Source organism: Syngnathus acus, chromosome 5, assembly GCF_901709675.1.
Source record: "Syngnathus acus chromosome 5, fSynAcu1.2, whole genome shotgun sequence".
Classification (NCBI taxonomy): Eukaryota; Metazoa; Chordata; class Actinopteri; order Syngnathiformes; family Syngnathidae; genus Syngnathus; species Syngnathus acus.
In genome coordinates, this window is record NC_051091.1 from 10676563 (window position 1) to 10701915 (window position 25353).

At 41.3% G+C, this 25353-nt stretch overlaps 3 protein-coding genes across 4 annotated transcripts; 2 read left to right on the forward strand and 1 right to left on the reverse strand.

The window, feature by feature from the left end:
* Nucleotides 1–4417: 4417 nt before the first annotated feature.
* mrps16 (mitochondrial ribosomal protein S16) lies at nt 4418–5844 on the forward strand. The gene is made up of 4 exons (XM_037252436.1): nt 4418–4586; nt 4699–4735; nt 5173–5439; nt 5625–5844. The coding sequence occupies exons 2-4, from the start codon at nt 4723–4725 to the stop codon at nt 5732–5734; spliced, it is 390 nt and encodes a 129-aa protein (XP_037108331.1). The 5' UTR covers nt 4418–4586; nt 4699–4722; the 3' UTR covers nt 5735–5844.
* A 617-nt stretch (nt 5845–6461) lies between these two features.
* LOC119122986 (mucin-5AC) lies at nt 6462–15154 on the forward strand. 2 transcript variants are annotated; one of them, XM_037251723.1, is made up of 14 exons: nt 6462–6851; nt 7927–8112; nt 8578–8666; nt 9276–11331; nt 11503–11612; nt 11702–11766; nt 11848–11935; nt 12148–12200; nt 12281–12483; nt 12546–12711; nt 13610–13777; nt 13880–13941; nt 14395–14475; nt 14579–15154. In XM_037251723.1, the coding sequence occupies exons 1-13, from the start codon at nt 6770–6772 to the stop codon at nt 14460–14462; spliced, it is 3396 nt and encodes a 1131-aa protein (XP_037107618.1). In that variant the 5' UTR covers nt 6462–6769; the 3' UTR covers nt 14463–14475; nt 14579–15154. The 2 variants fall into 2 exon arrangements, 1 of the variants encoding a protein (XP_037107618.1); XR_005097984.1 differs by lacking the exons at nt 12546–12711; nt 13610–13777; nt 13880–13941; nt 14395–14475; nt 14579–15154 and having other exon boundaries at nt 6464–6851; nt 7927–8256; nt 8539–8666; ... (2 more) ...; nt 11844–11935; nt 12281–12368.
* A 374-nt stretch (nt 15155–15528) lies between these two features.
* On the reverse strand, nt 15529–24743 carry errfi1a (ERBB receptor feedback inhibitor 1a). Its single transcript, XM_037251724.1, has 5 exons — nt 24536–24743; nt 21101–21304; nt 20932–21014; nt 19693–20391; nt 15529–19292 (listed from the first exon to the last, which is right to left on the reverse strand). The coding sequence occupies exons 2-5, from the start codon at nt 21250–21252 to the stop codon at nt 18892–18894; spliced, it is 1335 nt and encodes a 444-aa protein (XP_037107619.1). The 5' UTR covers nt 21253–21304; nt 24536–24743; the 3' UTR covers nt 15529–18891.
* Nucleotides 24744–25353: the final 610 nt, after the last annotated feature.

Genomic DNA, 25353 nt, shown 5'->3' on the forward strand with positions numbered 1-25353 from the left:
CAAGAGCGTGATCTTCCTTTGCCGACTTGTGGGGAAAGTGTTTGGCAGCAGCGACGCGCCGTGCGGTTCTGTGATTGAATTAAGTTTGAACTATTTTAACACATGTTCCCTTGTTTAGGGGGGAAAGTTGCTGCGGAGCTGGCTGCTTAAGCCGTGGATTATCTGTCTGCGTCCTCGCTGCCTCTTTTAGCGACGACACGAGTTCACCCACTCGAGAGTCTATCGCACATCCGCAGAGCACCCCGGGAGAGAGCGGACCTCGGGGAAACCCAAGTAGCGGCGTTCGGGGAGGGGGTGTCAAAGAGTGCAGGGGCTGAGCGGTGGAGGAGCCCATGGGCATGGCCCTCTCGCTCTCTGGCATCCACTTTGTTAGGAACACAACACTAATCCTCCTTGTGTCTTTATTGCCCTCTATGCAGCAGAGTGGGCTGGGCCTTGGCCCGATCGCACTGCTTGAGGGCCATACCATCAGCATTACTGTTTGAAGATAGGCCACATCATCAAGCATTAAGGCTCCTAATAGAGACAAGCACTCATTGGAGTGAAATAGTATGGCGGGGGTAGATTATTGCATCCAGAAATGACTGTGAGGCAATTGGGCTTCGTGTTGCTACACATCTACGCAATCATTTATACAAAACATTCATGCGCTGCCTTCTTTGTTAATACACCCCGCTGCAGCTGACAGTCATTTGTCATGCGGCGAAATGGAATGAAGATTATGAATGTTAATGTGCCTTTTGTTAGTTTATTTTATAGACGACCAATCAAATGCAAACTGCCTCAACAAAAATTCCCATTTGAGATCCATTGCATTTGTTCAAATGGTTGTACAAACAGATATTTTTTTAAGTAACAGCCATTCATTCTTTCTAGCGAGTCAGAATTGCAGTGAATATTTAAATAAAAAACACTTGAATATGAAATTCATATATATATCTAAACGTTCATGCACATGCATATAGGGCAGATTGACATTGAGTAAATTTAAACTTGGTTGCACCCCCAGCAACAACGTTCCTCTTGCAGTCAAAACACAAGTTCTTGACACAGAATTCTATTTTCCTATTCGCAAGGACTTTCCCACTATCTTAGAGTAAATAGCTGAGGTTCCTTAGAAAAATGCAAACGGCTAAAAACAAACCACAAATTGTTGGGGCTTCATGGTAATATGCAACAAAACACTAAGCAAACAAAAACCTACCAAAGCAAAAAATGGCCTAACCAAATAAGCACCTACGCGATCATTAGCGGACTATTGCTGCACGAAAACAAAACAGTACAAAAGTTTTGATGATGGCAATTCCAACTTTGGGGTATATTTTCAAACACATTCAATTGGTGCTATGGTGTGTCTGGCCAGCCATGAACCCAGGTGCACCAGTGTCAATGTCACCTTTTCACTCCCCCCCCCTTCAGCAAGCAGTCAACCCAGCTGTCACCTGGGCACTTGGCAACAGAAGGTATTAGCATCAAGATGCAGCCTTGATGACATGCTTGTCACTCATTTCTTATGTGAAGAAAATCAAGCCTGTGCATAGATGACCCAAATCTAGCAACAAATGGAGCGAGTCCAAGTTAGTCAGAAATGATACCCAAAAAGGTAACCGCAGTTCGAACTCCAAATATTCAAGATTCAAAGCGTTTATTGTCAAAGCTCGGCACTGTGAGGCAAACAGGCTAATTTTTTACTTTTAAATGTGATTGGAATTTAAACGCAACCAGGGTTGTTACTTTTCATTAGTTTAATAAAAGTACAATGTAGTTTTGGTTGCAGTAGTTTTTGGTTATTCTTAAAAAGCTTTCCCATTTTTATTTTATTTTAATAATGATGTGTTTTTTCAATTTTAGGGTTTAAAGTGAGTCATAAAAAAGTTCATTTCTATATTTTAACATGAATACTATTTTTGTTAGTTTTTCTTTTTGTATAAAATGTTCAAAATATTTTTTTGTTTTGGTTTTTTTGGTATAAAACGTTCGAAATTCTTGCAGATGAGGCTCACGGAAATAGTACATTGAAGAAAAAGAAAGAATGAAAATCTTAAATTGTAATCTCTTCCTGTATTGCAGAAGTCTATTATATATCTGGAGCGAGCCGAGAGTGTGTTTGTACGCTACAGCCACATGAGCAGTTTATTTCCATGTTTACACCGTCTCAAATTCTTCGCAATAGTAACAGGATTACTTTGCGACAAAACGGCAATTTGTGGAATTCCCTCATTTCGGCGGGAGGATTTTCTTCTTTCCTCTGTCCATGTCTAGCTAAAGACTGTTTTTGCATTCTGAGACCCTCCAAACTAGGCTTGATTCCGGTAAGCCTTCAGGTTTATTGCAGCAGAACTAGATAAAGCAAGAGTGGAATGAGAGAAAACTAGGAACAAAGCAATGATGACAATTAGTGCAGCAACTGGTTGTGTTGAGTGTTTGTATGATGTATCACAAAAGTCATTCACCAAATTAAAAATGACAACCACCCCAATGTATTAATCAGATAAGCTAAAAGTCAAACTAGCTTCTTCTATTCCTCCACTACCACCAGTGGCACTAGGCTGCCAATCACAGGCAAGTCTCAGTACTACAACAAGCATCTGATTTAGGTGAAGATGATTCTGATTGTAGTTGGAGATATCATTTTGTCTGTCAGTTTGTGTGTATGTTGCTCATCTCGGGTGCACCACACACTACATACTCAGCCATAAATATATACAAAACCATTTAAGGTGTTAAAAATCAGTATGCTAGCAAGCTTTTCAACATGATACTTCCAATGACTGCATGAATGAAAAGAATAGTCAAACTCACTATTTGAAGGGATGGTCCTGGCTCATTGTTTAGTGCACTCGACTCACATCCAAGGTTTGGTTGGTCTGTTGCACAGAAGAAAAGTCAAACAGCACTGCATGACCCTAAGGATAGAGACATAAGATATTAGGGGAAACACTTGTTATGCAAAGCTGGCTAGCTCTCTATTTGCTAATAAGCAAAAATAGGCTAAAATAAGTGTTGCACCAAGCCTTGTTAGCTGAACTGGTTCAGCTTGGGACAGTAGCTAGGCTTCACATATTATTAGTACAAATCAAAAATATATATGCTTGCACAATGCTCAGCTTACCTCAGAGCAGACAAAGGTGTGCTCTCATTAATCATCTGCACGTCACATCATTTAAGAAGAGCTATCTTTAAAAGGAGCAGAAATAAGTTGCAAACTTTGTCGATTGAATTCAAAGGTGTGCAGCGAGGAAAGCATGCGATCTCTGTTATCCACTGTGATTGGCCAAGTTTTGGGTGTGGCTTAGCACTGTTACATGCCTGAAATGATGGGATCAAATTGTGGTGTTAAAAAATCCAACATATTAATGATCGTGTTTATTTCAGTGCCATGGGTCACTTTGAAACATTTCCTCAGTGTGATCCGGGACTTTATCGCGACATGCTTGACGGAATTAGTAAATGTAGACGAGTGAATTAATGTATGGAAATGAGCTGGAGCGGCACAGTTGGTACTATGTTGCGTTGATCCCCATGTGCATATGTTCCTAATCACCACTGCTTCTTGGATTCACTCACAGGCACGCAATAAATAACCTGCTGCCAGCACCCTGCCTTTTGTCTAATTAGCTCTTTCACTGGGCTCTCATTTTTGTGGCACAAATGGGAATTCAGGATTAGACTCTAATATATTATGTGAATTTCACAAGTTTATGCTGGAGAAGTTTCTGGCCTCTTGTAGACCCTTTTTAATACACAGCCAATTTTTTTAGGCTTGTCCTCTGGGCCAGGAGTGCCGAGCCTACCTGACTTTAGGGTGAGAGAAGCAGGATACACCCTCAACTTCCTGTGATTTAGGGCTATATAAATTCACTTGATTTGACTTGACTTCACTTGACTTGACTGGGTTCCAGTAAGTCGCAGAGCACATATCGAGAATTCACAAACTCATTCCTGACTACTCAGTCTTCATTCTTCAATGAAACTAACATACATGGTTTTGGAATGTGTAAGAATGTACCAGGATAATTTTATTTGATGACAAAATAAAAGATCAAAATCAACAGGTTTAAACAAAATGGAAATCAGTAGGGAGAAGAAAAAAAAAAACTTGTTTAAATCACCAAAGTAAATTTTTGTTTCTCAAACCCGAGAACAGACGAGCTAACCTCTAGTACATCCTGCTGACATTACTATGACACTGCAGGTTGACAGCAAATTTGAATCACGGATACTTTTTGTGTCCCAAAAACGTATTTTTGACGTTGATTTGTAAATCTCTTTTACAATTAAAAGAAATGTTATATTGCTAAAAAAAAAAAGAATATCTTTGACACTTATGCTTAAAAGATTTCTAAATTATTAAATTCGCGAGCGCAGTGGCTTAGCAGTGCAACACTGCCCTCTATCGGCGGAAACCTTTCAACGTCTTGTCTGAAAATGACGCAACTTCCGGTAGAAACATGGCTGCGCCCTGACAAATGTCACATTAGTTTTGGGCAACGCGACCAAAACAGGCACTCTATATTCCATAAAACCTCAATTCTCCTTTGTTAAGCGGGCACATTGTGCTGCTTTCCCCATCCAAGACTTCAGAGGTATTCTGTTCAATTTTCCACTCGTTTATTTGCTGTTTAGCTCGGCTGAGCTGATGTAAACATTAGAACGGCATCTTAACGTCATTTTTATTTATTTTTGTGATTATTGCAGCTTTGAAAGTATTCAGTGGGCATCATGGTCCATATAAGTAAGTACTGCATCTATAGCAATAAAAATTAAATCGCTTTACCGTTACATGAAGAACCCCGACTGGGTGGGGATGTTGTCCTCTGTTTACGACTCCGTTGCTTGCTCCCTCCAACTATTTGGCTTTTGGAGATAATATAAGCGTAATAATGTATTGATTAAAATAGATAACGTAGTAATAAAGTATTGATATTTGTCCATTTGAATATCATCAAAACCATATTTTTAAATTTACATCAGTTTTGCCAATAACAAACATGAGACATAGTTAAATTAATACGATATAAAATTGTAAACTGGGCATAGCTACCCAGAACGTAAACATGGACCTGCACAGCACTGAGAAGCAACCCAAAAAAAGATACAGGAAAAAAAATGTACTGTAGATTTTCACCAACTTCACTACACATCCTTTACCTATCCAATCTCCTTTTGCAGCGTCGCAGCTTTTAAAGCGGTACCACGGGGGCTATGTGGTCATCCGCATGGCTCTGGCAGGTCACAAGCAGGCCAACAGACCCTTCTACCGCATCGTGGCGGCGTTCAACAAGCGGGCGAGGGACGGCAAGTACATTGAGCAGCTGGGTACATACGACCCACTGCCCAACGTGTACAATGAGAAGCTGGTCAGCTTCAACTCGGACCGCATCAAGTACTGGATCGGCTGCGGCGCCCACACCACCAAGCCAGTGGCCAAACTTCTAGGTGTGTCTGCGTTGTTTGTTTGCATACATTATACTTCTGTAAGGAGAAAACTTATACATTTGAATGAGATATCATAATACTGGATGGATGAGGTAGATGAGCGCAAATGGTTTCCGATCTTTCGCCTATGAATTGTACTCAACTGTTAAGACATGCTCCAAGAATCACCATTTCTATTCCCTCAGGTTTAGCGGGGTTCTTCCCCCTTCATCCAATGACGGTGACAGAGGCGGAGCGTCGGCGAGCCGAAGCGACGGCAGCGGAAACGGAAGAAAATCTGGAGGCGCAAGTGTGAAGAGTTGCAATGTGATTGCAGAGACTGTTTTTGTACATTGTATATTATGTTAGACCTGTGTGTGATGCACTGAGTGAACTAATAAATAAAAGTATCCAAAAGAAATAGAATTAGTGTACTTTATTACATCAGTTCAAGTTAATTTTTTTATCACTTAATCACAAGAAGTCTCAAGTTACACTTCACTTACCTTCTTTAATAAATTGTTAAACATAACTCTTGGTTACTTCCTTATTCTCCTTCAGTAATTTACTTCCTCCATTCTCCTGAACTTTGTAAACTTTAAATCTTGATCTTTTGTTCTTTTGTTTTCCTTTTTGTGTGTGTCTGACTGTGACTCAGTGGTGCTAAATGGTTCATGTCAAACAATCAAATGAAAAGCGTCAAGTGGACGTCAATCTCCATTCAATTATTTTTACAACTCTCTCAGCGCTCCCTTTTTTTTTTTTTCTCGATAGGACGCACATAAGAAAACTGCGATCGGTACACGCTTGGTTTCAACTGTTAACTTGAACCTGTAAAGTCAACTGTTTTTATAATGGGCTCCAAAATTAATGATTTGCTTTTTATGCTGAAAGTCAACTAAATTTGAATTCTGTATGTATTTTTAAACTGATAAAAGCGATAAGCCTTCCTGTGAGACGTGAATGTTTACTTCAATGACTTACATGACTGTGATAAATACTTCTATACCCGACCTAGCCCCCCCCCCCAAGTATTGTCCAGAGACCTGAACCTGCGTGTGTACTTTCAGGGGATTTGCTGGGACTTGGGACTTGTCAATCTGTTGCGCCATTCTGCTCCAATACATGAAACATTTGCTGAGGGAGGGCACAATATCAGGAAATGTTCAGGTGACCCGTTGATCATTTATGACACGTGTTATACAAACGATTCAATTGAGCAGGTTCAAACTGAACTACGGTGAATCATATATCGCGGAAGTAGGTACTTATTAATATTTTCTCCATCTTTATAAGTATGCTGAAACGATTCATCTTTTGGATACGTACTTGACAAGAAGGGAGCCTGAAGATGTGGAGGAGGATTTCCACTGTTTTTATGACCGTAGGCATCATGATGCTTGCATTCAGTGTGATAAACACACAAGAACAAGGTAAGTCTCGTTCCCTCTATTGATGAAATAATATGAATTTGTGTAAGTTATCCACTTAAGAAACATTGACCTATAATATTGTTAATAATTGTCTAGATCAGGGGTTCTTAACCGGGGGTATCCATACCCCTTGGGGGTATGGGACCCAAATGCTGGGGGTATGGGACTCGATCTCTCGTAATCAGGTATTTTTTTAGTATCTCTCGTTATTTTCTTCTATTTTGTACCTATTATTGTTCACAGGTTATTTTTTTTAGTTATGCTTATGTTCTTGTTCACTGTCGTTATGCTTGTAAGTAGTTAAAATCTGACAATCTCAAATGAACGTAAAAATCTGCAGACCTAACGATTAATCTGTAGAGTTGGCAGCACTGACAGCACAGGCAGTGGGTGTTGTGGCCATCAGCTGACAAGCAGCATAACTGACCACAACATTGCTGTAGCGTCAAAAAGCCGTCCGCCCCCTCACCCACAACATTCATATTCACGCCTCACTCCCACACCACAGCAGTTATTTTGTCCTGCATCACACTCACACACCCATCCTCCCCTAAGGAAAATATTAACACAGAAGGAATAATAAGGCAAGTAAATATGAGGTCAAAAGCTCTTCTTTCTTCTTTCTTGCTCTTCTTTTTAGGGTTAGGGTTAATAATTATTTCAACAGTCAAGTGAAGGGGGTATGGTACCATATTGGACAATCCATTGGGGGTCTGGAATCATTCGAAGGTTAAGAACCCCTGGTCTAGATGATAAGTTTAGAAAAAATATTTTCATCGTCCAAATCAAGTTTGTTATAAAACAAAGTACATTATGGAAAGTAACAAAATTAAATGAAGTCACAAAATTTTGAAAATGAAAGATGAATGCTTTGTTGATGATTTGGAAAACTTTTTTTAAACAACGTGTTTTGGTGTTTCTCAAATATTTATTCACGTCTCAAATTAAAAATTGATTATGAAATAATGGTGATGTATTATGTTGCAACAGGCATATTTTATATCCATATAAATGATTTACTATTCTTCTACAAGTACTGAAATTCCCTCACCTTTGCCTTTCACATTCGCTCTAGTGACTACCCAGTTGAGTCTTACCTCTTCTGGATCTAAAACAGACACAACTCAACCCTTTCTCTGGACCACCAAACAAGCAACGAGTATTTATCCATCTTCAAAACCACAGCATACATTTGAAACAACATTTGGAAGATCCACACCTGATGACAGCAGTACTAAGTCAACTACTCAGGAATCAACAAGTACAAGATCGTTGTCCTCTTCAGAGCCACAAACTGTGTCAGCCATCGTTCCCACAGAATGGCACACGTCAATTGAGATATCCACCACACAGCTAACTTCATCTGAATATAGGACAACTTCAATGAATCTGAAAACAACTCAGTCCTCTCCAACCAGCAATGGACCATCAACGAGTTCATACTTATCTTCAGAACCAAAGTATACATCAAAAACAACAAAAACAACTCAAACTAAAAAAAACAGTCAGGAAAGTTCAACTAGGGGATTTTCTTCCACTTTATTCCCATGGACTGCATCGCTTACAACATTCATGCCCACTGAATCAACAGAGTCAAGCAGATCACATGGAACATCCACCACCACGAGAACAAAGCAAACTACTGGCAACAATTCGTTGACAGCAACATCCAGTACTTCGACAAATCCTGACATTTCCTCACCTTTGCCTTCCACAATCCCACCAGTGACCACTCACTTGAGTCATACCTCTTCTGAGAGTCGAGAATCAAGCACAACAATGGAAACAGCCACCACCACAGGAACCATGCAAACTACAGGCAACAGTCCATCTACAGCAACATCCAGTACTTCGACAAATACTGACATTTCCTCACCTTTGCCTTCCACAATCCCACCAATGACCACTCACATGAGTTATACCTCTTCAAAGAGTCAAGAGTCAAGCACAACACCTGAAACAGCCACCACCATGAGAACAATGCAAACTACCGGCAACAGTCCATCTACAGCAACATCCAGTACTTCGACAAATACTGACATTTCCTCACCTTTGCCTTCCACAATCCCACCAATGACCACTCACACGAGTCATACCTCTTCAAAGAGTCAAGAGTCAAGCACAACTCCTGAAACAGCCACCACCATGAGAACAATGCAAACTACCGGCAACAGTCCATCGACAGCAACATCCAGTACTTCGACAAATACTGACATTTCCTCACCTTTGCCTTCCACAATCCCACCAATGACCACTCACACGAGTCATACCTCTTCAAAGAGTCAAGAGTCAAGCACAACTCCTGAAACAGCCACCACCATGAGAACAATGCAAACTACCGGCAACAGTCCATCTACAGCAACACCCAGTACTTCGACAAATACTGACATTTCCTCACCTTTGCCTTCCACAATCCCACCAATGACCACTCACATGAGTCATACCTCTTCAAAGAGTCAAGAGTCAAGCACAACTCCTGAAACAGCCACCACCATGACAACAATGCAAACTACCGGCAACAGTCCATCTACAGCAACATCCAGTACTTCGACAAATACTGACATTTCATCACCTTTGCCTTCCACAATCCCACCAATGACCACTCACATGAGTCATACCTCTTCAAAGAGTCAAGAGTCAAGCACAACTCCTGAAACAGCCACCACCATGAGAACAATGCAAACTACCGGCAACAGTCCATCTACAGCAACACCCAGTACTTCGACAAATCCTGACATTTCCTCACCTTTGCCTTCCACAATCCCACCTATGACCACTCACATGAGTCATACCTCATCAAAGAGTCAAGAGTCAAGCACAACTCCTGAAACAGCCACCACCGTGAGAACAATGCAAACTACCGGCAACAGTCCATCTACAGCAACATCCAGTACTTCGACAAATACTGACATTTCATCACCTTTGCCTTCCACAATCCCACCAATGACCACTCACATGAGTTATACCTCTTCAAAGAGTCAAGAGTCAAGCACAACTCCTGAAACAGCCACCACCATGAGAACAATGCAAACTACCGGCAACAGTCCATCGACAGCAACATCCAGTACTTCGACAAATACTGACATTTCATCACCTTTGCCTTCCACAATCCCACCAATGACCACTCACATGAGTCATACCTCTTCAAAGAGTCAAGAGTCAAGCACAACTCCTGAAACAGCCACCTCCGTGAGAACAATGCAAACTACCGGCAACAGTCCATCGACAGCAACATCCAGTACTTCGACAAATACTGACATTTCCTCACCTTTGCCTTCCACAATCCCACCAATGACCACTCACATGAGTTATACCTCTTCAAAGAGTCAAGAGTCAAGCACAACTCCTGAAACAGCCACCACCATGAGAACAATGCAAACTACCGGCAACAGTCCATCTACAGCAACACCCAGTACTTCGACAAATCCTGACATTTCCTCACCTTTGCCTTCCACAATCCCACCTATGACCACTCACATGAGTCATACCTCTTCAAAGAGTCAAGAGTCAAGCACAACTCCTGAAACAGCCACCACCATGAGAACAATGCAAACTACCGGCAACAGTCCATCTACAGCAACATCCAGTACTTCGACAAATACCGACATTTCATCACCTTTGCCTTCCACAATCCCACCAATGACCACTCACATGAGTTATACCTCTTCAAAGAGTCAAGAGTCAAGCACAACTCCTGAAACAGCCACCACCATGAGAACAATGCAAACTACCGGCAACAGTCCATCTACAGCAACACCCAGTACTTCGACAAATCCTGACATTTCCTCACCTTTGCCTTCCACAATCCCACCTATGACCACTCACATGAGTCATACCTCTTCAAAGAGTCAAGAGTCAAGCACAACTCCTGAAACAGCCACCACCATGAGAACAATGCAAACTACCGGCAACAGTCCATCTACAGCAACAGCCAGTACTTCGACAAATACCGACATTTCATCACCTTTGCCTTCCACAATCCCACCTATGACCACTCACATGAGTCATACCTCTTCAAAGAGTCAAGAGTCAAGCACAACTCCTGAAACAGCCACCACCGTGAGAACAATGCAAACTACCGGCAACAGTCCATCGACAGCAACATCCAGTACTTCGACAAATACTGACATTTCCTCACCTTTGCCTTCCACAATCCCACCAATGACCACTCACATGAGTTATACCTCTTCAAAGAGTCAAGAGTCAAGCACAACTCCTGAAACAGCCACCACCATGAGAACAATGCAAACTACCGAGACCAGTGCAGTGAATTCCATCATGACATCTCCAACCATCACTAAGTCCACTCCCACATCAACGAGTAATTCCACGGTCACACAGTGTCGAGACGAGGACTGTCAGTGCTTGATGGGCAAGTGCATATTCAGTACAGAACTCAATCAATGCCACTGCGTTTGCCAAGAGGGTATCTTTGGAGATACCTGCAACCTTGGACCAAACAACATATCTCCTGATATCAGTAAGGAAAACTTCACCTTTCTGAATGGTTTGCAGTGATACTTTGAGTTGTGCAATTGCTAATCAAACCTGGAATTGTCAAAAAGGATTTTTTGAAAGTTTTAGTCCATATTGTACAAATTATTTTATGCATATGTACTGTTGAGTTATTTTTTTTCCCCTCACCTTACAGATACCACAGCAATACCTGATCGAAAAGTAAATATTACTTTGGATATCAAGATCCCGTTCTTAGATGATTTGCGCTCAACATCAAATTTCAACGATACGTTAGTGAAGAAGGTACAGTTGTGTGTTTTTTTTCTTTATTAACTGAGTACAGACTGGTTGAATATTGGTTAGCCTCACATTTCTGAGATCCTCTTTTTCAGCTTGAACCACTGTGCAAAGAAGCCGATTCCCAAGCTTTTAAAAAAGTACAAGTTGTCGAGCGACTGTAAGTTTACTGATCAAGTTGTTCAAATTACTTGCTCGATTCAAGCTTTTTTTCATTTGTTGTCTGATTTTTACTTTATAGACCGGGAGATGTTATTGAAGCAAGGAGGATGGAACGCTCTCTGAGTGACCAACCAAAAATCCGGTTTTCTGAAATGTTATTTAAGAAGGTAGACATTTATTTATTTGTGTCAAGTCAAATATGTGATGTTCTTAGTACAATATGATTAGAACAATTCATTGACTAAATAGTTTACCAGATTCTACCATCTATAGCATTTAGCAATTAGCGTAGCACCTTAAATACAGGCCTGATGTTTGCACTTTGAAGGCTCTGCTTTAAATTCCCTCATCAATGAGTTATTTGTGTTTTCTACTATAGTCGAGATCTCTGCTGAAGAAAGGCGACCCACGAGTAGACATCACAGAGTCGTTGTAGGTGAAACCCTGCCCGTTATTTTCTCGTTTTCGTCTCAAACATCTTCATTTGGCGACGATGCGTTTCCCTGTCGTAGGCCGAGAAGCGTTTTGGCTACAAGCCAAGCTCAGTACGCCTATCAGAATAACGCTACACAGATCAATTGGCTCAACACGAAGCTCGATGGCGCTTTGAAAAACATTCTGATGGACAGCGACAACATCCAGCAAATCTCTCAAGCCTTTGATAACACCAGCGTGCTCTTCAAGGGAGTCGTCTCCCCAACACCCCAGATTAACGGTAAATCCAACCTCATTTGTTGTTTTTGTGGCTCAAATAAAAAATTTTTTGTCGGCAATCAGATATCACGGACATTGAGCGCTTTGTCAGCTGCTCCAGTTTTCCTAATTACACTGCTGAGGTGATTGAGGGTCAATGGCAGTGCGTTGCACTCTGCAAAAAGATGCCGGACTACTGCAGTGGACACGGCAAATGTCACAATGATCTTCGCAAAGGGGCCGTGTGCAGGTAAAACCCTTTGATAGGTGCACCTGCACTATCCAGAGAGGCGTGACAAAGTATGACCCACTATAGTTTTATCCAGGCCATGAACCAGTTCTATATTTGTTTGCCTATCATTCATTATTTATTGATTTTTGTGTATATATACCGTATTTAAAAAATGTGTATTCATTAAACAAGTGGAATATAAAAATATTAGCATTTTGTTATGCATCGTATTACACGATTGGTTATTTAAATTAATACAAAGGATAATATTTTGAAGAAAGGCAATGGATTATTATTATAATAATAATAATAATTATTATTATTATTATTATTAAATAATAATAATAAATAATCTTTTTTAACATAATTTACAAATGTCCTGGCCTATTTATCAGTTTTAAAAACCAAATGTAACACCTGAGCACAAAAGTTTGCCCACGCCTGCTATATTTGATGCCATCCATCCCTTGGCTTGAATATTTTGCCTAGTGCTTGTCAAGTTAAACAAAGCGGCCTACATGCCACTCCGTGCCTCACTTAATCATCTCTTGCTTTGTCCACTTAAATAAATAAACACCTCACCTCACTCAAATTTTAACCGACTCAATTATGTCTCTTCAACAAACAATCGCCCTACCCAAGATGGTGGCCTCTGTCATGTGACACCATGCCCAATTAATCATCCACTTAAAAAATACCATTAGATTGCCTCCATTTGATGCCTAAGTTCAGATAGTAACCTCAATTTTAATTGAAGCGGTCCCTCAGTTATTTGTCTACTATTTTGTAGACTTTATTCAACCACATGGTGCATACACTCCATTTAAGAAAAGAAGAAAAAAAAAGCCTCACCCTTATCCAGCAGGTGTATGTTAGTATGGATTAGAATGCACACATTTGCTTGTTTTTCCTTTAGCTGCGACGGGTCAAGCATAAGGCAGTATTACGGCCAACGATGTGACCGCTCACGCTGGGGTCCGGGCTTCTATGGAGCTCTATTCGGATCACTGGCAGCGGCCCTGCTGATCATCATGATTGTCATTTTGATCGTCTTCCTGGTCAAAAAGAGGCGGTCTGGGATGTGGTGAGTCAGGATCACAAAATAATATTTCAGTCTAGTCCAAAAACATCCAGTAAGGGATGAGGGGAGAGTTCTAGGCCAGAAATGATGAAATTGTGTTTTCAGGAAAAGGACTGATGGAGGATTTATAGATTTTGAAGAAGACTACTTTGACTTCACAAACATTGGTAAATTGAACTTTTTTATATTATCTACTTTATACATTTTTTAAGCTTTATTTTTTTTCTACTTTAGTCTCATAAAATTACACTTTATTTGTAAAAGAAAAATACAACTTTATTGTCATCAAAATGCAAACTGTGTAATCAATAGGACTTTCTTCTTTTCATATAACATGCCAAGTTTATTCTTGTAACCTTCCAGTCGGTTTCTTCTTGTCATGAAAAGAAATGTTATCTAAAAATGTTCTTGTAAAATTGCTACAATTTTCTTAAAATCAAAATGCAGGAAAAGAACATAAATAGATGTTAAAGTAATTCCTTGCCTCAAACGGCTCTGATAGCCTCACTATGGTAATTACAGCCACCAGGGGGCGTGGTTTGAATTGGTGACATAAATTGCTATCAATATTATATTATATGAACGATTTTAAATGCAAATGTTATTTGTTTTGTGTGGAGGACGTCGCAATTTGGGACTGGCTGGTCTTTACACGACTGAAAGGTTGACGGCATTTAGAGAGCTTTGATAGACAAATGCAGGTACGATTTTCTTGGTTCTGTTAGATTAAATAATTTAAGGCTCGCAAAAATGTCACGTTCAATAATCCTGAATTCAACGTGCTTTTTCTTTTTGTGTCTGTAGGTAACAAGTAAGAGGTAGTAAACGTCAGCCCCAGATGACGACAAACTGATACTGATACAATCAATGGATATATTATATGTATTTGATTTATGATTTAAGATTGTATTCATTTGTATTTACTTTTTTCAATGCATGTTTTTTCTTACTTATATACAGTTGCTTACAAATTGATATAAAAAAAGTCTCAAGATTACACTTTCTTCACAAAATTAAAATCCTTTTTTTTTTTTTAATTTACTGACTGTATTTCAAAACCTGTCCGAGGTCAACATGATTGTCAGTACGTCCAACAGTGAGAGGCATTTTTTGCTAATGAACGTGCAGATTTTTTTTCTCTCTCCTGACCTGAAAGGAAAAATGATTAACCAAGCAGCTGCAGTTTGTAGTGTTACGTCGTTAAATATTAACTGTGTCCAACCCACATCGACATAATTGAGGGACAAATTACCTGCTCTCATGCACGTTCAAACTGAGAATTACATGTATGATACGTACTTTATTTTTTAATTGTGTAGCTGTATATATATATCCTGGGGCCAGCAAATGAAAGCCAATAAAGGTCCAAAACGAATCTAATCCTGAGACTGATTACATAATTTCTCTATTTCACATTGAAGGCATTTTTTAAAAATTATTTTTGCACGTGTGGGCGTGAGTGCATCCGGTGGGGCATGAACCAGGGAGTGGATGACAACGCTGTCATACACCTGTCAGTCAACCTTTGTAAGTCACTCGCTGGATGGAGGCCAGTCACAATAAGGCACAGAAGGGTGTGTGTGTGCGTGTGTGTGTGTGTGTGTGTGTGTGTGTGTGTGTGTGTGTGTGTGTGTGTGTGTGTGTGTGTGTGTGTGTGTGTGTGTGTGTGTGTGTGTGTGTGTGTGTGTGTGTGTGTGTGTGTGTGTGTGTGTGTGTGTGTGTGTAATAGTGCAGGCCAAGCAGACTGAAAGCAATTCATATAAATAGGTTTATTTTACTTTCCTTTGAAAAAACAACTATGTATAATAAACAAATGGAATCGTTAAATACTGTACACAGCATACTGAACTCTCCCAGTGCACTTCCTCACCACAGCAGAGAAGTTATTTAGTCTTCAGTTGTTGTTTTTTTTTCTTCATTTTTTTCCTAATAAGACATTTGAATACCTTTCAAGATTAAATAGTACCAGTGTATGATGTAAACATTTCTTTTCATTTCTGGGGGTAACTTTTGAAGTCCAAGCAACATTGTTTGTGAGCAGAAATAAAAAAAAGATATATATATATATAAACGTATATGTACTTCAATAACCGGTTGACCTTAGTTAGCAATTTTCCCCCAAAGTGAACTCTGGGTTCTTTGATACGTGTGCTACATTTACAATATCATCCTCAAGTGTCCATTGGGTAATGGAAGAACAATAAAAAAAAAAAAAGTTCATGAAGTCTATATTGTATATATATTGTATTTCTCTATTTTTTTCTCTCCGTCGGCTGCCAGCAGCCAAAGTCTCTCAGGCCACACCCACTGCAATCATGTCAGGCAGGAATGCATGAGCAGAACAGGAAAGACTGTGTCCACATGCTGAAGGTAAACCCTGAACACTTGTCCTCTTGCATTTAAGACATCTCCATTTTTAGAGATCCTCCTCACTTCACTCTCATGCACACAATGAACCCCATACATCTGTCGTTTTGGTTTACCAAGGAGTATTAGGGTGACAATAGAATGGAGGAAAAAATAGTCATGACAGTAAAATATGATTTGAAAAAAAAAGTCCTTCTTTGGGGAAAAAAACGTAATAATCTGAGGGGAAAAAAATTGTATTACTGAATTTTGAGATTACGGTTGGGATTTGTGAGGGGGGCGAGAAAGAGAGTCACAAACACATTTGCGAAAAGGTAGTCCTTTTTGGGGGTAGTAAAAAATATGAGCTCCATTTCTCGTGTTTTTTTATGGATAAAACGTAATCATACAAAAATGAAATTAAAATCATATTTTAAGAATTTGGCTTTTTTTATTTTGATATTTGTTCCCAACAAATCTGGAAAAACTTTCTGAAAAAATATACTTTATTCTCACTGTATTAAACTTCATTTGAACTAAATGTGAATTTATTTGGAACATTAATGCTTTACTACTTTTCATGTCCTATTTTCTTTTCCGCGTGGCCCTAATACTCCTTTGAAAAAAGCTCAACCCCCCAAAATAACAGACAATGTGAAATGGAGGATTCGTATCGAGGGAGGTAGCAAATGTGTTCCAAACAATGACTCACAGCTTGACCATTAAATATATTTAAAAAAAAAAGAATTTCATTAAGAATACATTCACTAAAGCTGGGCATACACTGTACAAAGCGTTAGTTTAACTTTCACACTTAATTGCCAATGAGAGAACATCAAAACAAGCGATTGAAGGGTTCATTTAACGCCTGTGGGGGTCAGTAGAGTGCTTTTAAACAGTTGCCAACTGTCAAAACAATCGAGAAAAGGCATTTTGCGCCATAAGTGGGCTAGGAATGCTAATGCTAAAGATGCTAAGAACACAGCGATGAGCTTCTTTAATCTTTGTTGCATGTGTCTTTATTTTACAGTGTATGTCCAGCTTTAGGCTGATGCTCTCTGTGCAACCTCCAAATGCCAAAAATAAAAACAATTAAATGCAGTAACAAGTACGGTCACGGAAAAAACATCCACGCAAACAACACTCAAGGGACGACAGACACTGGCTTTTCGTGCTGGGATTTTTCTGTCCATGGAATGGGTGGATGGAGTCACCTAGGACAATTTTTTGCCTTTTGGAGGTAGTATCAGAATCATAAAGGAGCCAATGTGCAGTTGATATAAAAAATCTAAACACCCCCATTCATATTTCATTTTTAAAGAAACGAAGATAAATCATTTCTTAGAACTGGGCCTTAGTCAAGGTGGAGGGAGTTATAATAGCAGTCAGCGTTAGCATGGAAACGTTCAATTTGATATGATTCATCCCTCTCTTTTTTTTTTTTACATTACATAAACCTAGCATTTGGACAGGGGTGTGTAGAATTTTTATAGCCACTGTAAATGGTGTACGCCAGCATGGCGGAACAGGGTGGTGCGAAGTTTTAACGCCTGTAGCTCACGTCCGAGAACCATTTTCAACATGAAATGTCACATACGATTATGACAAAATACATTTGAGGGAAAAAACAAAGTGTGAGACGAACCATGCTGAGTTGTGTTACAGATCTAATACGTCTGTTTATGAGGCTACAGAAGCTGCACTTGACTTTCATGCTAAGCTACGAACAAGTTGGGGGAAAACAACAAAGACATGAACAAAAACAATAATAATCATACGCTCACATACAGTAGATACTCGAGTGCTAAAATCCTTCATTTGACCCTAAAATAACTGATATTAGGGATGGGCTGAGTTTTCTTGGGCGACTATGGGCGAAAATGTAGTGGCAAACGTTCTGAACTCCCTTTCCATGCTAGCTAGTGTCTTATCTCATCTCATCAGTGATTTTGCAGGCTCCCCCTAGTGGTATCCAAATGAATTACTGATGTTCAAACAGTGCATAAAGTTACAGTGGCTTAAACTTTTAGTACAAAACATTTGTTAAGTACAGTTCAGTTGTATAGTATTTAACTTTTAGGAGCAATTCATTTGCCATTTTTTTCCACTGTTGAGAACCTTTAGGTACAATGTTTATATATGTGTCAAACATTTTAAAATAGTTTTCTTCTCCTTAGTATTTAAACGCAAAGTTAACGTTAAAACTGTGCATTATGTTATGGTGACTTACAGTCAAAGATTTTTTTTAGACATGACGAACACCTTCTACGCTACTGCATTCAATGTTCGTCATTCCGATGATGCTTGCAGTGGTTACAAAGGTTTTGAGAACACCCGGAGTAGCTTGTGCTCAACTTCAGCAAAACCAAGTGAGACCGGATCAACAAAGTCTCTGCTGTTTGCTGCAATTTAGTGCACTCCTTTTTTGCCTCACGCTTCAAGACCTAATTCATTTACCCTATTGACTAGTATGCCCATCCCTAGCAAGTGTCATTACTGACCTTTTGTCCCAGTTGAGATAAAAAGCAGCGTTTACATTTTTTTAAAGCCCCAACACATCACAGTCAACCATCCAGACACAAAACACTGAAAGTGAGGTGGTTCAAGGCCCGCTTGCACCTTTCGGACTGTAAAATCTTTCAACGTGGTTGAATGCAACCCGTGATGAGTCGCGTTAGCAGTAACTGGATACAGTGCGCGAGTACCCTGTGTCCTTAAATACCTGGCGGGTTCTAAACTAAAAGCAGCAGTTTGGAGCACGACGAGGATCCTCAAACTAGATCCACGGGTGCTTTCCGCCGGGTGTGGCAGTCGCAGTCCGAGTCCGGGCTGTCGAAGGACTGCAGGAATTCTTCCACGGACCTGGAATCCACGAAGGTCGGCCGGTGAGGCAGAAGGTAGTAATGAGTGCTGCTGGCCTTTTTCCCCTCCTTGTCCACAATAGGCAGGATGCAAGGTGAGCCCTCGCTGTTTTGTCTCCGTAAACTCCGACTGACGTACTTGGGGTTGGGTGCAAAGCTTTGGGTGGTGGGCATCACGTTGTTGGTGTATGTTGGGAGGCTCCGGGGGCTCGGGGTGCGGGAGCTGCCCAAGGACAAGGGGTCCCTTGGGGGCAGCTTTGGTGGTTTGTCCTTGTCACTGTACGAGACCTCTGCTGACCAGCGGCGGGTGTCTGACAGAAAGAAGACAAAGGTCTTGATTGAATAAGTTTCAGATGCAACGATCTGTGTGTCAGTAACTTTCACTAACCCAGGCTAAACCTAGCTCCTCCCCAACACAAATAGGAAATGATCCTGGTAAAGAAATGGATGGATGGATGGACGGACGGACGATCAATCGCCCGCCTACCCCAAAACCAAATAAATTACATTAAACGTTTGGCCTGCGTTGAGTCTAGAAACATCACTCATCAACATTTGAACAGGATTAACTGCGGTTGTCGTTCGCATTCCTTGAGGTATTTCGACCCAATCATATCATTAGTAAAGTAACCATTAAATTAAAAGCAAACCTGCAACCACAATCATCATCATGTTTTTGATATAAAATTAATTAAAGTGTTAAATTCATACCTCTTTGACAATGTGTGGGATCTGCTGTTTTGCTTGTCCGTGGTGGGATCGGCGGCGGAACGTCTGTTCTGTGATCCGTGTTGAAGGTGGAGTGATTGAGGCGCAGTAGGCAAGGCTTGTTTAAGGATCCAGCAGGTGAATGATTGAGTGAGAGAGAACGATGTAGTCTCCTTTGAGTTTTGTCCCGCTGCCGTTGGCAGCTCGCCGGTAATTCCTGGCGCCGAAGCTCCTGCACATCCTTTTGCTGCGGGGGATGCGCGGGAAGCTGCTGAGTTTGAGGTTGCCTCGGGCTTTGCGGTCCTAAAGGCCCGTCGTAGTACGCGTGGTTAATCTGTCCGCAGTCCCTGAGGCTTCTCCGACTGGGAAGTCCAGTCCGAAAGGAAGAGGGTTTGGAACACTGATGAGACACCAAACAGCAGCTCTCGTCCGTGCTGGTGAAGAACTCCACCTCGTTGTCCATGGCCAGCTCCGATGAGCTGTCGATATGCAGCGGGATGGGCGGCAGAGGCTTAGAGCACCTGTCCGGAGTCTGCGGCGGACTGCTGCACTCGTACATGGAGAGCCGCTGGAATGAGGGGACCACCTGGTCGTCATTGGTTGGACTCGGCGAGGATGGTTCGGCACTGCAGGACAGGGAGAGATGGGAAGGCCGCGACTTCTTGGGAGGTAATTTCAGAGTGCTGGAATTGTAATTATGTCCTGCAGAAGAGCAACAATGACACATTACGACGTTAGTCATAGAAACAGACAAGACAATACAATTTATATAGCCCACGAAAAACATGGAAACATGAGCTTGTGTTTGAATTTTGCTGGAAACATACCAAACAGGGTATGAAAATAACTTCTGTGACCCACGTTCTTCACTGCACACAAAATAAATCTCTTCAATCATTGTGGTTGTGGTTGTGGCATTCCTCAAAGTGTTTCGAACTAATCATGTCACTAAATAAGCTCATCAAAATATCAAAAGCAAATTTACAACCACAACCAGAAAAATCCCATTGTTGAATGGCTGCCTTTCTGATAACTGTGGGCATTCTTACCCTTGTTTCCGACATAACTCTTGGATTAGATCTCATTATATTGTGCAGTTGTGTCTATTGTTGTACCCAGTCAATTTCAATGTTGGCAATACTCCCAAAAACAAGGATGGTGAGCCGATGACAGCATAAAAGCAAAGAAACATTTGTGTTACAGAGGGCAGAATGGAAGCAATTGACAAAGGACGACTCTTACTTTCATAGCTTAGCAATGGCGGACTCTTGTGCTGGCCATGAGAGCTGTGATCTGGGTGTGCAGATTTCATAGTGAAGTAGAAGCTGTCAAGGATATAAACGATTACGACCACACTCTTCAACCACGCAACATTCCGCCTTCTTCTGTAAGAATGTCGTGGAGCACTCACTTGTCTATGTCGTGGGTAAAGCTCCACGATGCTTTTGATCCAGCCATGCTGTGATAGTAGCTGCCCCGCAGGAAGGGGTGTTCTACGGGAAAAGATGTCTCCTGGGCAGTCAGGCCCACTGTGGACATGCTCCAGGCACACTCGGGTCGCATCAAAGCCAGGAAACACTCGGATCGTCGGTCCGGCTGGCTGCCACTCTTGTACCTGCGACAGGACCCCGAAATACACACAGAGGAAAGAATGAAACCTGAATGTAAAAAAGCAGGTGCATTCAAGAGCAGGAAAGACATGTTTGGATAGAAAGCACATCCACGTTTCAGAAATATTGAGTCACGTTAACCGAGGTAGTTGGTATACGAGTTGACTCGAGAAAAACAACCTTCAGTCAGAATTTGGATAACTGTTGTTCAAACGTTCCACGAGCTGTTGAGTAATAGACTGGAGTTTTCTGGAACTATCCCTGCCTCTAATAACTGGAGAGAGCATTTTGAAAGCAGCTTCCGTTGCTGCAATGCGACCGGGCCTGAAGTGCAGAGGAAGGGGCTCCTCCTGTTACCAGAACGCCACCTGATGTTACAACAACTCCTCATGTCAAATGACCTGAACATTTGTGTCATGTCAAGTATGTGTCAAGCCTGAGTAAACTATGTCTACAATATTCAGCGGGGAAAGGAGACCCGAGCAGCGTATCGATTTTGTCCCCCTGCCGTTTACTGGGGTCAGAAATACACCGGAGGCCAAAATCCAGATGCGATTTGACCGGATTAACCTGTTTAGGATTTCACAATCGGGAGAAAAAAATAGCACAGAAAGCAGCAGATAGTTTTTTGTGGATGTGGCATCACCTGGGCAGTGTCACAGATGAGCAATCCTCCGCATAATGTCGGTGTGATGAGTGAGAATACTAACCCCGCCCCTCCACCCCTGTGTAAAAACTCATTCCTTGTCTCCTGTGAGGCATATTTATGCACAGCAATGACAGCTGCTAGGAAACAAAGCCCTAAAACAACAGGAAGCACGGGGGCATCGGTCGGAGCCAAACTGCACCAAGCAGGCATACCGTTGCCATCCACCCCTGGCTGCCCCCGGGTTTGTTGACTACGTTCGGCGGGCCGAGGGGGACGGGAAGCAATATGATCCTTGATAATGAACCCCAGGGGCTTGTGCTTCCTCTTGCAACAGGTGCAAAGACAGTTCATCCTGGCACTCAACCACCGGAGCACTTACAGGCAGTGGGATTAAAACAAACCGCACGTGGCCATGCAGGGTGCGGAACTACTTCAGATCATCAAGCCAACAAAAAAGGGCGATATGGAGTCTATTGGGGTTTCTTCCTTTTCATATTGTTCCACGTAAGATTTGATTCATAGGTATCCTGACAGCATTTCAGACTCCTAGTCCATTGGTGTCACTGTGGGTAGAATCTGCCCGACTGTACCTTGTTGTGGAAACTCGTCGATTTTTCCAGGTATCTTTTTCTGAAGCTAAATTGATACATGGCCAGGAACAACCTGCTTTCGAAATGGTCTAAACATTCAGGCTAATGTTGTCCAAAATAGCTTTTCCAATGCCAAACAAGACCACAGTCAAGGAACCCAACTGGTGTCCTTCTTGGTACAACCCACTCTAATACATGATGGCCGGGTATTGGACTCTAATGTATCCTTCCTAAGGCTAAAGATGTACATGGGCAAGAAGGAGTCTTTACAATTATCCATTTGTGTGTTTATGTCGAAAGTATAATGTACTACCCCGTTGAACAGTAGCCAACTGTACACTACTGCAATGCAAACATTCCACTTTATAAGGTCAAGGAACCTTTTTCACGGGCAGAAAGCATACAGTGTAAAGAACCAGGGGTTGTCAGCCTTCTCGGGACTATTCCAGGTAGATGGTTCAGCAAACTCTGAGACTAATCATGAGCTCGAGTTTAACTCGCACAGAGATGGGGAAACTCCGAGTATCCAGTTCCAGAACAGCTGATATGAATTGGGTCAATCAACTCCGAGTCGGTTAACCTCGAGTTAAGTGCATGCACGGCCAGTTCAAAAAGTCATCATCGATTGTGCACTGATACCTTGAGTCGTCATGGTAACCATGGAGAAGAAAACCCGATCTGCATATTTGACACTCATTGAATTGGAGGTTTTAATGACATTGTACGATGATTACAAACCCGTTCTCATGAAAAAGAGCATAAAATAAATAAATAGAAGTATAGGCTACCATCTTTGGATCAGTCCGTGGGTTTCAATCTATTTAAAATCGTGATTGATCAGGTATAAGAATTATTTATTCCTACAGCTTTTTGGCTCGGGTCTTGGATCAGTATAATACATTTTGTTCTCAAGAAATGGCGATGAAGTTACAAACCGCACACAGTGAACTAGTTTGTGCAGCGATTTAAGAATACGTCATGTATTTACTGTTTTTGTGGTCTACAAATGTTTTACATGTACCAATTTACTCTCTTTAAAACTACGTTAGTGTAGTAGTAAAGCCATATTAGGAAAACGGAAGACCGTTGTAAACCGGAGACACCTTGTAAGTAGGAGTTCGGAGACACCCTGTAAATAGGAGTTCTCGGAGGTACCTGTTCCTATTTTCCCCCGGGGCTAAAAATGAGCAGGTGTACTCCCAAGTTCTAAAAGTCAAATGTCACAGATACAGAAGCACATAATTTGGTAGAACCACCCCAGCAGCATGTACCATACCCCCAAAAAGATGGTGAAAACCCTCTCTGGGTAATGTGACAGAAATTCAGGCGCGCTCTGTCTTGCAGAAAGAGAGAGAGAGAGAGAAGTAGAAAGAGAGAAGGAGTTGCCGCCCCCGCTGCACGACACCCCTGCAACGGTTTCCAAGCAACCATACCCGCTTTACCTGTGCGGCAAGCACACAATAGCGCACACCCCCTCGCTTTACCGGATTGAGACAATCGTGTTTAAAAGCCCTCTAGCAGCTGGGCTGAGTCATGCCACTCAACACACGCCATACACGCACACGTTTATATGATTTGGCCACACGCACGCACGCGCAATGAGGATGCGCAAGTCATTAAAATTAAACCCTAAAAATTATAAACAGCGCATACAAGGATGCTTGCAGCGAGGTTTGAGTAGTGTAAATATTAAAATAAACCAGCCAGTGTCACGTAAACAACGGCATGTTATGCTTTATGCATCTCTTGTTGTATCATTATGGGATTATTTTAAGGCGGTTTGTTATTGTGACTTGGACGGACGCTCGTGATTGACTGTCCCGATCAGTCCCAAAATTATAATCGCTATAAAAAAAAAAAAAATAGAGGGTATTCACGTGAACCCCCAACAATATGCATCACTCGATGACGCCTGACATCAACCCACACACTCAAATGAACATGGTGACACAAACAAAGTCGCACGCACTTCACACGACTTCAATTGCAGCACTCACCAAGAAAAACTCCTCCAAAGAAGCGCCTTTTTTGGGGTAACGCTCCAATAAAACTCCTTTTCCAGGCTCTTAAAACGGCTCCGGTTTGTTTGCAACGTACAGCTATATTGGAGTTAACATCGGGAAGCAACAGACGCCTACGAATGGCTCACGCTTCCCCCCCCCACCCTTGCACAATGTGACACTTTTGGATAAAGTGTTGAATTGAAGCGAGCTGACGTCTTATAGGCTGCAAGGCAGGAGCTCCAGTCGAGAGACGCCCTGGCCCTCCCCACTGTCGCACGCTCACCCTTAAAGGCGCACACGTCCTTTTATATTCCGTTGCGCACACAGCAAGGGCGCCAAATTACTCAAAACTACTGTTACTTTAGAATAAAGTAAAGTAAAAAAGATAATCTTCCAAATAATTATTTGGGTAACTATCCAGAGGGAGAAGGAAAAAAAACATCTGATGGATTCATTTTTAAATAGCGCACTAGACTAAAATAGACCAAAATATAAACTAGGAAGGCAAATTCACATATTGATCAATAATCTCACTTTATACAATATACAAACAACAGTAAATAATTCTTTTATTTTTGTTTACTCAAAAGAACCAGCAGAACAGGACCACCAGGCTCAGATTATGATTTATATTAATCTGATTATATGTATGATATAATATTATATATATCATCTAATGTTGTTTTTTCTAACTGTTATCTTCATACAATAATAACTGATAGGTGCCACCTTCAGATTTAGTTGTCTTTTACAAATGTTATAATAACCACTTGTAACTAGAATGGCACTCAGTAGAACATAGAGCTATTATG